General features: G+C 50.0%; 1 protein-coding gene across 1 annotated transcript; it reads left to right on the top strand.

The window, feature by feature from the left end:
• Positions 1-574: 574 nt before the first annotated feature.
• FCAMR (Fc alpha and mu receptor) lies at positions 575-11,366 on the top strand (the record flags this gene model as incomplete). Its single annotated transcript, XM_082858286.1, has 6 exons — positions 575-618; positions 3,150-3,205; positions 7,741-8,079; positions 9,040-9,796; positions 10,422-10,540; positions 11,182-11,366. The coding sequence occupies 6 exons, from the start codon at positions 575-577 to the stop codon at positions 11,364-11,366; spliced, it is 1,500 nt and encodes a 499-aa protein (XP_082714412.1).
• Positions 11,367-16,678: the final 5,312 nt, after the last annotated feature.

Genomic DNA, 16,678 nt, shown 5'->3' with positions numbered 1-16,678 from the left:
CAGGCATGCAGTTGGACTGGAGTCAGGGACCCAAACTGCCTCCCCATGGAAATTGAAGGGGCCCAGCCAGCTAGGAGGAACCAGATGCCAGCCAGAAAGCAGGGGAATTCCTCTCCTGAATTTTCTCTTCTGCCATATATTGTTGCATCACTTACCCGGGAGAGGTCTGAATGGGCTGGCTGATCTGGGGCATCCTAAAAAGTCTGGGACCCTGAACTGGAGGGGAAATGAGAGGTTGTGGGTCAGTGTGTTTCCCTTGAAGCCACTGTCATCACCCCTGGAAAAGTTCTGCAGGGATAAGTGACAGTAAGAACAACAAGGGACCTGGACTGGCTCCCTCTTTATACGAAATAAAAGCCAAGATCCAGCGTGAAGTGACTTGATGAGAGTGTGGAGAGGTGAGTGGCAGGGCTATACCTCATCCCTCCATCTTCCAGTGCTAACTCCAGCTGCCTTCCGTCACATCAGACAGCCAACTCAGCCTCAAGGTTTAAAGAAAAGAAACTAGAAGGCGTCCAATCACCAGCATATCAAAAACAGAAGAAGTCCAAGTAGATTTTATTTCTGGACAGAGATGGATGGAGAATCCCCAGCTAAGCCCGGAGAACAAAAGGTGTGGTGAGGCTTTCCCCCGAGAGGTTGGGGGCTTGTCTCCGGATGTGGGTGGTGAGTTGCAGCAGTGGCCATCCCAGAGCAGCCTGGCCTCGCTCCCAGGGGCCAGGGAAGGATTCTGGAGTTCAGGCCAGCATCTCCCTCCTACCTCCCTGCTCTTCTGCTAACCCCCACTCTCCCTCCCACCAGAGTTCATGACTCCTTACAGCCCCCTGAGGGATTTAGAACCAACTAATATTAAGAAGGAGAAGGAAGCATATGGAGCTCTTGCAGTCAAAGCTCTGTTGCAGTGGAGACGAAAGAGGCATTGCTCAAGGTCATTGTCATGGGCAATGTGGAACCTCCTGAATCCTTGTTCTGTGCTCTTCCCTCTACATCTGCCTCCTTCCTTTCTTGTCTGCTGCCACGGGGATGCAGGCATAGGAGAGAAGTGGGGCTCAGGGGGCCAGTAGGGATTTGGGGAGTTATACACCAGCCTGTGCTGAATATGGGATAGATCCCTTCTCAGCAGGACTGAGGGACAAGAGAATTCCCCAATGTGCCCTTGTCCCCTAAAATGCTGTGCACTATCACAGAGGCCTGTGGCCCCAAGCTACTGAGTTGGGGCTCCCTGTCTCCTGGAGAGAGGTTTTCTGAAGGTTATCGGCAGGTGGATAACTTGGAGACTTTCCGTTGAATGTTATCCTTACAGCCTCTAGTCAAGGCCGGTAACTCCTTGGAGGCATTTTATCTCACACCTTGTGCTTCCTCATTGCCCCTCAGAGGCGGTTTTTGCTCCTGAAGCCGAGAGATAGCTGCACCCACTGGTGCACACTTCAGAGAACCCCAGCAGGACAGTGCAGACTTTGACCCCAGCGTGTGCTGTGTCAGCACTTAGCACTTTTGAAAAACTCACCTGGGGGAACCTGCGCACCAGCCTCAGAATTAGCCTGGACCTGGTGAATATTAATCAAACAAAAGATTAGCTGCAGGCACACCTGGGAAAGCCTCCAGGTGCAGGCAGGAAACCAGCAGCTCTGGAGGGCAGGGAGGGCCTGAGGCTGCCATGATGGTGCCCAAGACCCGGGAGATTCTAAGGGGAGGGCACAGGAAGCAGAAGGAACCCGTGGACTTTTCCAGATCTGGCCACTCTGGGGGCCCTACCTGGATAGAGCAGGCAGAGGCTTTAGTGGAGATGGCTAGGCTGAGCCACACTGAGTCGACAGCTTGCATTACAGGGCCAACCATGGACTCTATCTCCTTCTCTCCTCTCTCCTTTCTTTCAACTCTCACCTTACCTTTCCTTTCCCCTTCTCCTACTTCCTCTGCTTTCCCCCTCTCCTCCTCACTTTGTTCCCTTTTCTCCCCCTTTAGCCCACAGCCCAGACTGGCCAGTGGCCTTGTGTGGCTTTGTCTAGTTCTACAGGGGGGGAGGGGACCAGACCATTGACTGTTAAGAGCCTGTTCTTAACATTAACGAGACATGTATGAGCATTGGAAGGAGAAAACTATGGCTAACTTAATTTTGCTTTCTTTAGAAAAAAAACTCCACAGGTCCCAGGAACTGCAGACAGTAGATAGATTCAAAGAAGAGATTTTTAGTCACTCAAAAAGCATCCATGAAAACCCTGTGGGAACTACAAGTGAAGTATAATGTACCGTCCCTGCCTTTTTAATCAGCAAGCAACAGAAGGCCATTGAGTAGTGGTCAGCATGGTGTCTGGCAAAAGTGTGGAAGGTTCTTGTTCACAATAGCTGTGCCTTGGGCACCTACACCGGGTTAGATCCTGTTTCAGAGCCTGGAGGCTCAAAGTCCTCCCCTCAAGGAGCTCCCCAGGCCAGTGAGAGAGACCAGAGCAGGGGAAAATCAGTGTGGACTGGGGGCCAGGGAGGGCTTTCTAGAAATTGTGGAGAAGAAACAGAATAGGACCCTTGGGCAGAAAACTACTTGGCCTGAGAGTTAATTTACTCCTATCATTGACTGGGGGCACACTACCAGTGAGATAGAAAGCTTCCCTTGAAGGAAGCAATTCTCCTTCTGCAAAAGAGAAGGGGAAGCGAGCGACTGAGTACCAGGCCTGCTGGTGACTCTTCTAACACAGTCTCATGTAACTGGTACAACAGCCCCATACAGATTCTCATTCCCCCTGGAGAGGAAGCTGATCCCCAAGACTGAGTAACCTTTCCAGGATCCCACAATTCCAGCTAAGTTTTAAACTTCTAGCTTGGGGTCTTTCCACTACGCAATGCTGCCCCAAATCCAGAGCTCCGTGCTGACAGGTGGGTGCCGGGGCTGGAATCCCCCAGAGGGAGTTTTTTAGTCTTGGTGGCAGTGACCCAGGCCAAATGTGCGTGTTTAGGGCCGTAAGGATGGAGCTGTGCTTCTCTCAGAGGGCAGGTACCTCCTGCTCTTAGGTGGAGCTGATCCAGCCCCAGCACTGAGCAAACCAAGATCCCAGAGTGAGAAGGTGCTTGCCCAGGTCCCAGGGCTGCTCGCCGAGCTTCTCACTCGTCTCCTCTCAGACCTCTTCATCTACAGTGGTTTTTTTGCAGGTCAGCAACCAGAGGGCAGGATGGAAAATGCCCGTCCTCCTCATACTGTGCCTGCTGCAAGGTGAGTTCCAGACAGCCCAGCTTCAGAGCTTGTACACCCAGACCCGAGCCTTCCAGGCTGCAGACATGCCTGACAGGCACCTCAGCAGCATTCAGCGCCCGCACCGTAGTTTGGACATCCGCATGGCTTTGGATCGAGGGAGTGGTCAGATCCGGGTCAGAGTGAATGAGGGAGGTGAGAGCTCACATGAGGGGGCATATGTCTGACTTGATGATTGCTGGAATATTCACAGTTTTGATCTGTCTCTACTCTCTTCCATTCAAGTTGATGACTGAAAGTTGGCTGCATTTGCAAGATATGGGTTCCAGGGTGTGCAAAAGCCAGAGGTAGCACCGCTCTATTTCCACTCATTCTAAAAACGCTCAAGTGGCAGACCCAGTACTAGGGACATAAAAACCCCGACCTACTCCAAAGAGTGCAGAGTCTACAAAGAAACCAGATGGGTAAATACTACATCTATGCATTTACTTATTTAGTCAACACATACTTTTGGAGGGCCTACCAGGTGCCAGGCACTAGGGACACATGGATGAAAGACAGAATTCTTGCTCTGTACGTCCTGACAGGCTGGTGTGCTGATCAGGCTCAGAGGACCAATCATCCTGTCTCCATGCTGTGGTATCTGGTTTTATTTTGATGGTAATGGAGAGCCATTGAGGAATGTAGTGAGTATGTGCTTAGAGTGTCTGGTACCCAAGTAGATGCTTAACAAATAATTGTCGAAAGAATAAATGAATAAATAAATGCTATGATAATACAAAAAAGGGATTAACAATTGTGTTTGCCTTACAAACAAATCAGAATTTTAATGAATCAAAGGTAGCTTATCTCTGGGCGAGAGCCCTCTGTGATATAATCACATCACTTCTTTATTTTCATCTCCCAATGCCCCCTTTAAAATTTTTCAGTAGGAGCAAGCTTCCCCGGCCCCCAGATGAAAACTCAGGCAGGCCCGTGATTTTTCTCCGAACATATAAGAGTCTTAACCTAATTCCTTTAAGTCTCAGATGTTCTAATTTGATCATTGTAAGTGGCGGGTTAAATATTTTGGTCAGCAATTTAAACTTCATTCAGAGATTTGCCCCCTCATCACCCACGGCCCGCAGTCAGGAAGGCAGGGAGGGCTCTGGGGGCTGCCTTCTCCCTGCCCCTCTGCTCTTTCTCCTCCCCGCCGAGGCAGCTGGCACTTGGGACGCCAGTAGGGTCACAGCAGCAGGTGGGAGGACAGCAGGAGCCAGGCGGCTCTTACTTGATGGGATGGCTTGGAGCTCTCTGGCCTGGCAGGGCTCTAGAGCTGGCTCCTCCTCTTGTGGAGGCCTTTGCGGATCCCTCGAGGGCCCATCTCCTCCCAGTGCCCCAGGTTCTGCTTTGGCCCCTCCACACGGAAGACCCCGTCTCAGGTGGCTGTGGGATGGCTCTCTGCCCTCCGGGCCCACCCTCTGGGCCAGGGAGACACTCCCGGTTTTCTCACCCCTTTGCTGGAGGGAGGAGTGATCCATCCCAGGCGCCAGCCCTGCTCTCCCTGTTCGTGTCACAGGCCTTTTGCGCTTCCTCAGACCAGGTCAAGCTCCAGTCCATGGCCTCCAGTCAAGCTCCAGTGCAGGCCTCCCTCGCCCATCCCTGACTGAAGCTGTACAGTGGACAGCTGCTGGGAGATGACGGGTGAATGAGAGCAGGGGCACCACCTCCACCGAAGGGACCCCTGGCAGGCGCCACGTTGATCCTAAAATGCCAGCCCTTTCTTTAATTCTCACAGGCAACCGGTACTAAATTCCAAAAACCTTTATTATATAGAACCAAGAGCTACTAGTCATCCAGCGATTAAGTTCTTAAGGGTAAGTGAAATTTGGTATTTATAAAAGAAAAAAATGTTTATTGCAAAAGTTGATTAAGGATTCCTAATCAGCTCTCAACTGCAAAGTCAGAACAGCCCATCGCACTGATTAATGGGGCTCCTTAATCCTTTTGCCTGCGCCGCATGTAGATCACATGCAGATTCCTGAAATATGAGGTGTGAACACTTTATCAGAGCACCATCACTGTCATCCTGAGGTGGTCCTTGTTTGTAATTACGAAGATTCTTACTTTTTTGTTGTTTGTTTTTTGTGGGGGGCAGTACGTGGGCCTCTCACTGTTGTGGCCTCTCCCGTTGCGGAGCACAGGCTCTGGACGCGCAGGCTCAGCAGCCATGGCTCATGGGCCCAGCCACTCCACTGCATGTGCGATCTTCCCGGACTGGGGCACAAACCCGTGTCCCCTGAATCGGCAGGCGGACTCTCAACCACTATGCCACCAGGGAAGCCCAGATTCTTGCTTTTTAATGATGAGTTGCCATTTAACTTTATCAATACTGGCATAGTTGTGGTGTGTCGCTTAATTGAACCTACAATGAGTATTGATTTATCCCTAACATTTATGGCCTTGACTCTTCTTATAATGAGACCTCAAGACATATGCAACAGGCAAGGTCAGCTTTATGGGCATGTGCCCTGTGTAGTCACACAGGACCCCATTCAGAAGGTGCTTGGTTTAATGCTCTACTGTTACCATAGTGAAATCCTTAGTAACTTTTGAATAAGGGATCCTCCATTTTTATTTTGCACTGGACCCTGCAAATTATGTAGCCAGTCCTGCCAACAGGATGAAACTTTCTTGGATTCAGAGGTGCTGAAGACATAGAACAAATTGATAGATGCCAGGCACCCACATCCTAAAGCAACATGTAGAACCACCTGGGCAGGACTATGGAGAGAGATGGCAAGGCTAGTTGTTCCAGAAATAGCCCACCGTGTAGTCTCCTGGAGAATCATCAGAGGTAGAAGAGAAGAGCTTTTTGGAGAGAGACAGCGTGCTATGCTCTCCACCACCTGCCCCTGGGGGACAAGGCAGATCACCTCCTCCTCACTTGAAGCCAAGTAAGAGAAGGAACTTCTAGGACGCCACTCAGCAAGCTTGCTGTATGTCCCAGATTTCCCCTGACAGCAAGACAAAGTGTGTTTCCTGGGGCCCAATGTGATGTAGGTCCCACAGAAAGGAGCTGCCCCAGTGCCTCTACCAAGAGGTCTACCCAGAAGGGATTGTAACCACGAGAGGGGCACATGGCCAGAAGTCCTAGGCTTGGTCGTGGAGGAGTCATAAAAGCCCAGCAGGAGGAGAGGCAGTTCTTACCAAGAGGGAACTGCAGCCAGAGGCCACAGACAAGCGATCTGGGAGGCAAAAGGGAAGGACCCAGCTCTGGACGTCTGCCATGCCCGGAGGGCGCCACCAGCAGATCACGACTTTCCATTCACCTCTCATCTCTCCCCTCCACACCCAATCCCAGAGGGGCCCCAGAGCAGTTCTGAGTAGGGGAAGGGGTCGAGCAAAGCAAGAGACCCCGACCTGTCCCCCTCCCCCACATCAGGCCTCCAAGTGTAGCTGGGAAATTGGAAAGGGCTTCAGTTGGATAAGAGGCTGGAGTTGCAGCAGTCACTGGGCTGGACATCTTCTTATCCAAGCGAGACTATGAAAGCTACTATACTTGAAATTATGTCTGAGATTTCATCAAGGAGGAGGGACATCCCAGAGCTCGTATGAAGAGGCAGTGAGAGAAAGAGTAAACTTTGTTTCTGCTTGCATTGGATCAAATTTAAATCAGTAAAAGGACCATAGACTGTGCTTCAACTGTGATTCACGCCTACCGCCAAAGCAGACGTATTCAAAATTCTGCTGTGCTTTGACAGTGACACTTGGTTATTTCCATTCCTAGAGAAGGGAGCAGTATGTACGTTTTTGAAAACGATGGTCTGGGGAGTTATCCACCCAGCAGAGCAGGATTCCTGTGCTTCCAGCACCCTCTCCTTTCAGCAGAAGTCACACTCATCTTTTTTTACTATTTAACATCCCTCTTTAAAAAAAAAATTTATTGAAGTATAGTTGATTTTCAATGTTGTGTTAATTTCTGCTGTACAGCAAAGTGATTCAGTTATGCATATATATATATATAGATTCTTTTTCATATTCTTTTCCATTACGGTTTATCACAGGATATTGAATATAGTTCCCTGTGCTATACAGTAGGACCTTGTTGTTTTAACATCTCTCTTTTACATTCTATGCAAATCAACCACATCCCTTCTGTCAGCTCTTGCCTTGGCCTTCTTACAGGTGCTTAGATGGTAGCTTCTTAAACATTTGCATTTTTTTAAAAACATCTGCACTAGAGCACAGTGGCATGAATCCAGGCTTTGGACGGACATGTGCAAGAACACCTGCACGTGATAAGCTCAACAGTGGTTAGCTAAATAGTGGTAAGATTATTGTTGCCTTTTCATCTCTCCATGGGGCCTTGGACACAGCTCCATTTCATACCTTGGAGCTACTCCTGACCTAGTGGCTAAGCTCTGACATTTCTATATTGATTCTTTCTAGCTTCACTTTCACGGAAGCATTTTCTGACCTGTTCCCTAATTCTGGCAGAGTTTGGAGCTCATAGCTCCCCAAACAGTGACAAATTCAGCACTCTTGCTCCGGACTTTTTTTTTCTCTGCCTGCAGCTGCAAATGCGTTGAGGGGCCCGAGGCTGGTGTCTGGGGAGCCTGGGGGAGCTGTCACCATCCGGTGTCATTACCCACCCTTGCCCATCAACAGCCACCAGAGGAAGTACTGGTGCCGCCTAAGACCCCTGACGTGGGTCTGCCACACCATCGTGTCCACCAACCACTACACTCACCTTCGCTACCGTGGCCGTGTGGCCCTAACAGACTTCCCACAAAGAGGCTTGTTTGTGGTGAGGCTGTCCCAGCTGTCCCCGGAGGATGTGGGGCACTACCGCTGTGGCATTGGAAATGCAAACAACATGCTATTCTTCAGCATGAACCTGACCATCTCTGCAGGTAAGGGCTGATGGCTGGCAGGTCAAGTTTGGTGACATGAATGTTAGGAAGGGCAAGGGGCAACAGAAGACCCAGAGGTCCAAGAGGGTTTTAAACACAAGGGGAGTGATGATGAAAAGCTGGGGTCAGGCAAGGACTTTAAGACATAGACTTCTATTTCAGATGGAGACCACCTTCAGAGGGAAGGTAGATACTAGGGAAAACGTCCCAACTGAATCCCCGTAATCTATCTCACCAATTCCCCCTGAGAGTTGTGGCACATATATTTGAAGAGAGCTCGGTGAAGCTGGTGAATTGGAGGACACGGCTTCTTAGGGTCATGATGTCTTTTTGTTCAGACATGCAGAGCACATAAGACAGGCAAAGCAGAAGAATGGAGACTGAGCTCTTCCTAAGGCTGAGCCTCTCAGCAGACATCCAACAGCTACCAGGCCAGCGCCGTGCGTGGCTCGTTCTGGAGAGTTGATCTAGAGTCAGGTACCCAGAGTCCAAGGAAGGGCATCCAGGCTATGAAAGGCAGGTCTACCAGAGAGGTGGCGCAGGCAGGCAGGAGTCCAGAGGGTGGACTTGTTTGAATAGATGTTGCTATCTAACCATCTGCTGACATTGGCTGCTCTGCTGTGACTGGAGTTTTCTTTTTTTCTTATTTGAAAAGCAGTACGTGAAGGGATGTGGGCCCTGGGAAACGGGACAGCATGGTGTCCTGGGGCAGCTGGATAGAGAATTTGTGGGCGTAAAAGGAGATAGGGACATAAACTGTCAATACTGGCAACAGTCTAGAGAACACATCTGGTTTTCCCAATTTTTTATTTTATCCAACATATTGGCTAAAGATTGCATTGCTTAGTGAGGTTGCATTCCATGGAGCAAACATGTGAAGCCTGGTATCCTTTGCAGCCTGGTGTCCTGTAGGCAGCCCGGATAGCCTTCTCATTTGGTCTCCTTCTGCTCTTCACACAGGTCTTTCCAGAGCCGTCCCCACAGCCACTGTGGCTGCTGGCGAGCTCATCACGGGATCCTTTGTGACAGTATCGCCAGCGGCCAACAGACGGACACCAGGAACTATGCAGACTATAGAGAGACAAGGGACGGGATGGGACAGAGTTGCTCTGACTCTAGGAACCAGCAAAACCACAGCTTCAGATAAGGGAAGACAAACCCCAGGAGCAACTGGGGTAGTAGCTCCAGGGACAGGCAGCCAGCTAGAGGGTTCCATTTGGGCAACCATTCCCACTCCGCAGAGTCCAGCTTCAGCCATCAGAGGTGTGTCCAATACAACAGAAGGTGATCGAGTGTGGAGCTCCAGAAGTTTGGAAGCAAACAGGACTAGGGCCAGCGAAAGAGAGAGGGAAACAACTACTGGGACTGATAGGCAAAGAGAGGAAACAGAGAGGGTCAGAACAGCCCCAGACACAGCTGAGAACGTCATGGCGACCATTAGGCCATCAACCCTGGTCTCAGATAAGTGGATGTGGGAAACCCACCAAGAAGAAATGTCGGTTTCTAAGCCACAAGCCCTGGGCTCTGTTGAAGGAACACCCCCAGTTGCAGTTGTGTGGACCTTGGAGCCAACCAGCATAGAGATGGCATCTGCGGAAGGAAGCAGTGAAGGAGACCTAGACACCCCTGCTGGAGACAGTGGTCCCCAAGTGACATCAAGCCAGGCCCTGGCAGCAAGGCCCTTCAGGCCCCTGGGCAAGGACTCCCAAGTGAAGAGGTAAACCCCCAGGCTGCCCTCTCCGTTGGGACTCCACATCTGCTCCATCCCTTTGCACGCTCCTCAGTGAGCTAACCTCTGTGACCCCCTCTGTCTGCTCACTCCTCTCCCTTTGTAACCTCAGGACAGTAAAGCGTAAGGGACATGAAAGTCAGAATCCTCCCTCATTCAAGGGTCCTTGCTGGGAGACATTATCTGAGCATCTTCATGTGATTTTCAAGCAAAAATATAAGCACTAAAATAATGGAATATTTAGGTGGGACTGTTGGGGCTTTTTTTTTTTTAAAGATGAGGAAACAAGCTCCGACGAGGTCGGGGTGTGACTCACTGAAGCTACAAAGACAGATTGTGGCAAAGCCAAATGCCAAGCATAGATGCCCTGACCCTCACTCACTTCTCTTGCCCACTGTTGCACGTTGGTGGAGGAGGGAAAGGATCAGGGCTTGGGATCTGGAAGGCAGGGGACCTAGTCTCAGCTCGGCAACTAACCCTCCATGGGAATTCGGGCAGCCAGCTTGCCTTGGCCTCAGCTTCTCATCTGTAAAATGAGGGGCAAGGGCCAAAGGGTCTTCAGTCTCCTACCCAGCTCCAACCTCCATCCCCTCCCCTGCTGCTTCCACTCCAGTGTTTCTCTGGAAGAGAAAAACGTCTCTCGGATGCTGACTCCAGTCTCTTCGGTGCTGTGTCCGTTTATGCTGACGGTTCTTGTTCTGCTGCAAAGGAAGCTCCGGAGGAAGAGGAGGTGTAAGTGGAGTTTAAGTCACCCCAAGGCCGGGGAGGGGAGCGCCTCTTCCCATCTGACACCCTCAGGACTGGGTCGGGGTCAGAGTTGGTACCAGGACCTCTGGATGTAGAAGTGCTAAATTCTAGTCTGAGCCACTTAACCAAGCTTGGCCTTGGTTCCTTTATCAATCAAATGGGAAAGTAGTCTATGTATTTATGTCTCAATGGCATCCCAGAGCTTAAGGAGAAGCTCTTCAGAAGATGGCAAGACAGCTGGTGGTCATATGAACCACGTGAACAATCCTGACAGCAGGTCGGAGTACAGGGCCCAAATGTGGAACCAGACTGCATTTGCACCCTCTGCACGGCCCAGCTGGAAGTCTCTTAAAGCACCAGGCCCAGGTTTAAACATTCCTAAAGGGACTGCTCCACGGCGTTTAGATCTGGCGAAGAAAGGGTGAGATGCTCTGGGAGCAAGTCAAAGGGGCTAAGATTCTCAGACCCAGCTCCCCAAAGGCCTGGCCCAATCCCTGTCGATCTAAGGGCTCAGTTGCAAATCCTCTGTGTCAGGAAGTCCTTGAGGATTGCGATGGGTGAGGGTGGTTCTCAAGGAATCAAATTCAGTACCCAGGATGCTCACCGTGTGCTCTGTGTCTGTGCAGCTCAGGAGACAGAAAGGTCATCAGGGGTCACCTTGATTCAGATGACACAGTTCCCGGACCTGAGCCTCCAGCCAGACCAGCTTCCCCAGGTGCAAAGGAAGATGCTCCAAGATGACTCTCCTCCTCTCCGTGCCAGCCTCAGTATCCCGGAGAGGGACCCTGGACCCCAAGGAATGGAAGGATAAGCTGCTCAGACACCATGGAAAAAAGAACCAGGACCGAATACCGGCCTCTTCTCTTCCTTCCTCCGCCTGTATGAAGGGAAGCTTGGGGAGCTGGGACTCCATCTGGGGAAGCAAAGGCTGACCATCACTGGACCAAGGAAGGTCCAGCATTTTTCATGGTGACACTATGACTCAAAGAAGGCTGCAAGAAAGGATCTATTAGTTACTGGAGGAGGTCAGTGGACCTGGAAAAAGTGGAATTTCCATTCCTGGAGGTTTGAAAATATGAGAGGCTTCCAATCAGAGTGGAGAATTAACAAAATTTCAACCATCACTCCTAGCCCTTGGTAGGTGCCCCCTTTTTCTGACATCTCTTAACACTCAGCCTGCTGCACACATTAAACTATAACCTTTTCAAGTACATTCTAAGCTCTTAGGGCAGTAATTGTGTTTTCTCCATCTTACTATGTCCCCAAAGAACTTCAGCTCAGTAGGGCCCGCAATAAATATTTGTGACTGAATGGCTGACTGGAGGGGCATGGGCTCCATGACCTCTGGGGACACTGCCAACACAGATGTTCTGAATCCCCCTTCATTTGGGAGTCCCCTAGATGATCCCATAGGTCCTTACACAGGGACCAAAAGGAAGAACCCTCATTTCCAATTCATCCCTGCCCGTTTGGCCCCATACTTATTATGCTGTAGACCTTTTGACCCAGTCAAGATTTTCTGGGATTTTCCTAAGTTCATGAAGGAAGAGGGTATTTTTCAGTAGATTCTCATCTTCTTCATAAAGCTTCTCTTATTCAACTGCTTGTAAATCCTTGATATCAAGGACTGATGATGAAGCTGGAAAGTGGTTATGGTCAGAGGGACAGAGAGGAGAGAAGGTGGCCGAGAGGAATTTTATGTGGATTCTGCTTTACAATCACTTTATTTCATGCCTGTTGGGGGACTTTTGCTCCACTCTTGGGCCCACTGTCTTTTCAGGAATTACATCTGCTCTTTTATTTTGCCGGATCTGTCAGCAAGCTGTCTGAACTTCATGTTTGGACAGAGCAGCCCTTGAGCAGTGGAAGAGAAGGGAAAGAAAGGCTCCAATATCAAGTCAAGAATTGTCAGGTAGACATTCCCAGAAGGCTCGGCCCTCTCTCCTAAGCTGTCAGCAGCACCAGAAATCCTTCCTTCCTTACTACCTCCTCATGGCTGGAGCTGAACCCAGACACTGTCCAGAGAAAATCAATACGATGCCATTTTCATGGTTTGGGAGAGAAAGACTCACTGCTTTGGATAAGCAGGGAAGTTGCCTGCACCTAACCAAATGGAATCACCGAATTTCAGAGCTAATAGATCCTCAGAGATTAACCAGTCTAAAATCCATTGCCCAGGGTGAGATAACTGAGACCCCATGGGGGAAAGTAACTTGTTGAAAGTCACTCAGTTAACCCAGTTAGGAATAACAGAGTGAGAACTAGAAAAGGGAACTCATGACCTTGACCTGGTGGCTTCCCCACTTCACCTTTGCTAAACAATGTATCAGAGCAAAGCTCATCCTCAAAAATCAATGACACCACAGCCCTAGCTCCAGACCATTTTCGTGCACATGATCTCAGGGACCTGCCTGAAACACCTGTAAAAGAGATAGGAGAGCCACTGTTATCCCATCCAACCAATGAGGAAGCAGGCCCTGAAGGGTATGTAATTCAACCATGGTCCCTCAGCTCATTAGAGGCAGGGACAGGAGAGAACCCAGGCTGTACAGGATCATTCCACCTGATAGAGTTTTCCAGAGGCGTCCACAGAGTGCTAGCTTCTGAGGACTGTTAAGAGGCATGCTGAGAAAAAGGTTTGGTAGACCAAAGAAGTTTGGGAAATGTGGGTTAACCAAAAAACAGGTTTTGTGCAGGATTTTTGGAAGACTTTAGCTCACTAAGGCGCATTGTGAATAGCTCTGGGGGGTGGGGACATTATGTGTGTTTCCCCGGGTTTTGGACTATTGTGTTTTGGTGACGCAACCTCACAGGACTGGGTTCCTCAAATCACTTCTTGTTTGGGGAAGCTTGATGCACTAAACCAGGGGTCAGCAAACCTTTTGGGGAAAGGGCCGGGTAGTAAATACTTCAGACTTTGCAGGCCGTACAGCCTCTGTCACAACTACCCAGTTCTGCCCTGGCAGCACAGAAGCAGCCAGAGACAATCTCTAAGTGAATGACTTTGGCTGTGTTTCAACAAAACTCTTTACAGAAGCAGGCTGGATCTGGGTCTGGCTCGAGAGCCATAATTTGCCAATCCCTGCATTAGGCCATAAAACCAACTGAGACTTTCCTGTTCCCACTCTGATATGAAGGATCACTCCTTCTTAACAGCTGCCCTAGACCACCCCTTTCCTCACCCCCTCCTCCTTCTGAGCTCTTGTAATCCTTCTGTCTGGGATTCAGCCTTGGGGCATTCTGCCTGACCCCCTGCCTGGGGGAAGGAGGGGACCAGCCAGCAAGGGTGTTGGCCAAGGGGCTGGAGTCAGGGGCAGCTTCCAGAAGTAGGAAAGACTGCCAAATCAGAGTTCCAGGGAAAGCTGATGTCCGCAAACAGGAGGAGCCAGTAAAATTTCAAATGGATGGAGCAGAGCCAAGATCAAAGTCTTTGGAGCTGAGCAGAGATAAGATCTGAGGGAAATCTTGGCCAGGAAGGAAGTGGGGCAGCCCCGAAGGCTTACAGCTCTCCTTTATGGGCTAAAGGATGCCTGCAGTGGGGCAGGAGCCCTTAAGGGGCCAGAGGCAAAGCAGGCTAAGCAGGCCACATCCACTGCTGGGTATTGTCAGTGCTTTGGTTTTTTAATCTCATATCCCCAGCTAGCATGATACCCACACCTCTGGGATGAGGGGCAGGGAGACACTCCACCTCTGAAGCTGGAATCAGGGAAGTGTCCATGGAGATTTCTAATCCAAGATACAGGGCAGGGAAGCACTGACTTTCCTAGGATCAAGCATGTTCTCCGGGTTAGGGCTCAACCCTCCCGTTCTCACCTCGCTACCTATTAATGCTGCTACTGTTCGTTAAGTATCTCTACACAGCTGGCACGCCCCTAGGTGACTTCACATTCCATATTCACTTGATGCAACATTTCTGTAAGGTAGGCAGGATAATCCCCATTTTACAGATGAGAAGACTGAAGCCGGAGACAGGAAGTAGCTACACACCTGGGCACTGAACGCACAGCAGCTACAGCCTAGATCCTTGATCATGGCGCTGCACCGCCATACTTGGACTTATGGCCTGCATATCTGGTCAGGCCTTCCCTGTTTAAGGTTCTAGAGAATTCCTTGTTTTCCTCTTTTAGGCCTGGGTGTAAAAATTTCATAACCATTTCCAATAATTTGTTCTCTTCAATCACTGAGCTGACTTACTCCTGTCCTGGCTAAGTGAAGTGGAAAAGTTCAGGGAGCTGGAACTAAGAGCTAAAAATTCACTCACCAGCCCCGAGGTCCTTATTGGCATTTGTACAAATTGAGCTCAGATCTTAATCTCCTGCAGCGGTGTCCATCTGTCACAGGTAACTCAGGGCAAAGGCTTAACTCCACAGACGACTTCTCATGCTCTCCACTAAGACTTTGGGGATTTCTTCCTCTTCTCCAGGAGCCAGTGGGGTCTGGGAAATACAGAATCAGTTAAATAACAGCTCCAGTCAGATATAAAGAGGAAAGTACTTCCACAGAAAGACTTATACTTCACTTCAGTCAAGTAGACATGGATTATGTGATTATTTTCCATTGGTGTAGATAATCCAGGGCTAATAGCTTGACAAACATTCAATGGAGAATAGAGATTCTACACGAAAGGAAACACACTCTCTGTGGGTGGCCTTGCATGCAGGGTCCAGGGCCACCAAGCCCTCCATTTTTCTTGAAATGACACAGCTTGGCTTGCAGGCACTGGCCCTCCCAGGCCAACCTGCTCCCTTCACTATCAGCAAGGGGATGAGCTGTCACCCCATGGCCTGCTCTCCAGGGGGTCAGCTGAAACCCAGACAAGCAGCAGAGAGGTGCCAACTGCAGGAAAGGACCCTATGCCATACTCCTAGAGGCTCGTAGAAATCACGAGCACTGAGGCACTGGGTCAGGAGGCCACCATTTGCCTCCTGGTCCCGTTTTGTTGAAGACATGTGTTCCCTGATTAGCATCTGGCATCTTCTGTGTTCTGCCTCTTCCAACCTCTGGCCGAGTTCCCAACCTTAGCCTGTTTGCTGCCTTGATCTAGATCTACCAGTGTTGCTCTGAGTGTAGAGGGTCAATCAACAAGGACCACTTCTTCTCCTAATGTTACAGAGTCCTGCCTCCCCAGCCCTGAGTATCTTAGACAAGAGGAAGAGAGCCAGGATGACCATGACCAAAGGCGTTTTCCAAGTTGTCCCGTAATTTGAAGATGTTGCACCTCACTTCAGACACGAATTCAGAAAAAGGGCATCAGGGAGTTCACTTCTTTAGAGCCTGGCATGGGAAGGACAGACTGGTTAGGAAATGCAACTTGTCTAAATTTTTCATTTTGCCAGCACTCTCCTCCACCCGTGTAGCAAAGAAAACTGAAAATTAATGACAGTACACGTCACCGGAAAGAAGCAGATTGTACACCACTATACAGGTGGGACTGTTGAGGCTCGGATGGCACAGGCTGCAGGGGATCACAGGCGATGTTTTTCCAATGGCTGCCTGCTAGGCAAACCTTGGGCTAAAGGCCAGGCTCAGACCAGGAACAAGGAAACAACAAGGCTTCAGGAGGACACCAGTAGCTTATGAGAGGGGCTGGGCCCTGTCACCTGACACTCTGTTGACTTTGGATGTCTACTCTGAAAATCTTCCTTCTTCCGCCCCTTCCTGGCCAAGGGATGGTGGTAGTAGAGGGCAAGAGAGTGGTTTGGTAACCTCAGAAGTGGTTTGTTAATCTGTTCCTGCCTTTCAGAACCAGAGAATAAAAGCTCTTTGGGGTCCCGGGACTGGCTTAGGAGAAATAGAGGGAGCCTTGGGACCAAGGCCAACTTTCCATTTCCAGACTCTTTCATGTTCCGCTTCATCACTCCTAGCCTCCTCGGGACAAGACATAGGCTCAGGGGGCACCCACCACAGTCTCTGCCTTCACTCCCCCACCAGCCACAATGATAGAGTACAGACAATCCTCCTCACCACCACCCCGGAAGGCCTAGAAGAAATGTTGTTTTTCACTCCCTGATTGGGAGTCAACAGAGCTAGGAAAACAGATGAGGGATTGGACATCTGGACAGTGACATAGGGAGACAGGTAGTCAGGGAGAAGGAGGTGACTCAGTGAGTTCATGTAGAAAAA

The sequence above is a fragment of the Leucopleurus acutus genome (assembly GCF_964270905.1).
Source record: "Leucopleurus acutus genome assembly, chromosome: 2".
Classification (NCBI taxonomy): domain Eukaryota; kingdom Metazoa; phylum Chordata; class Mammalia; order Artiodactyla; family Delphinidae; genus Leucopleurus; species Leucopleurus acutus.
This window is presented reverse-complemented; position numbering and strand designations above follow the sequence as displayed.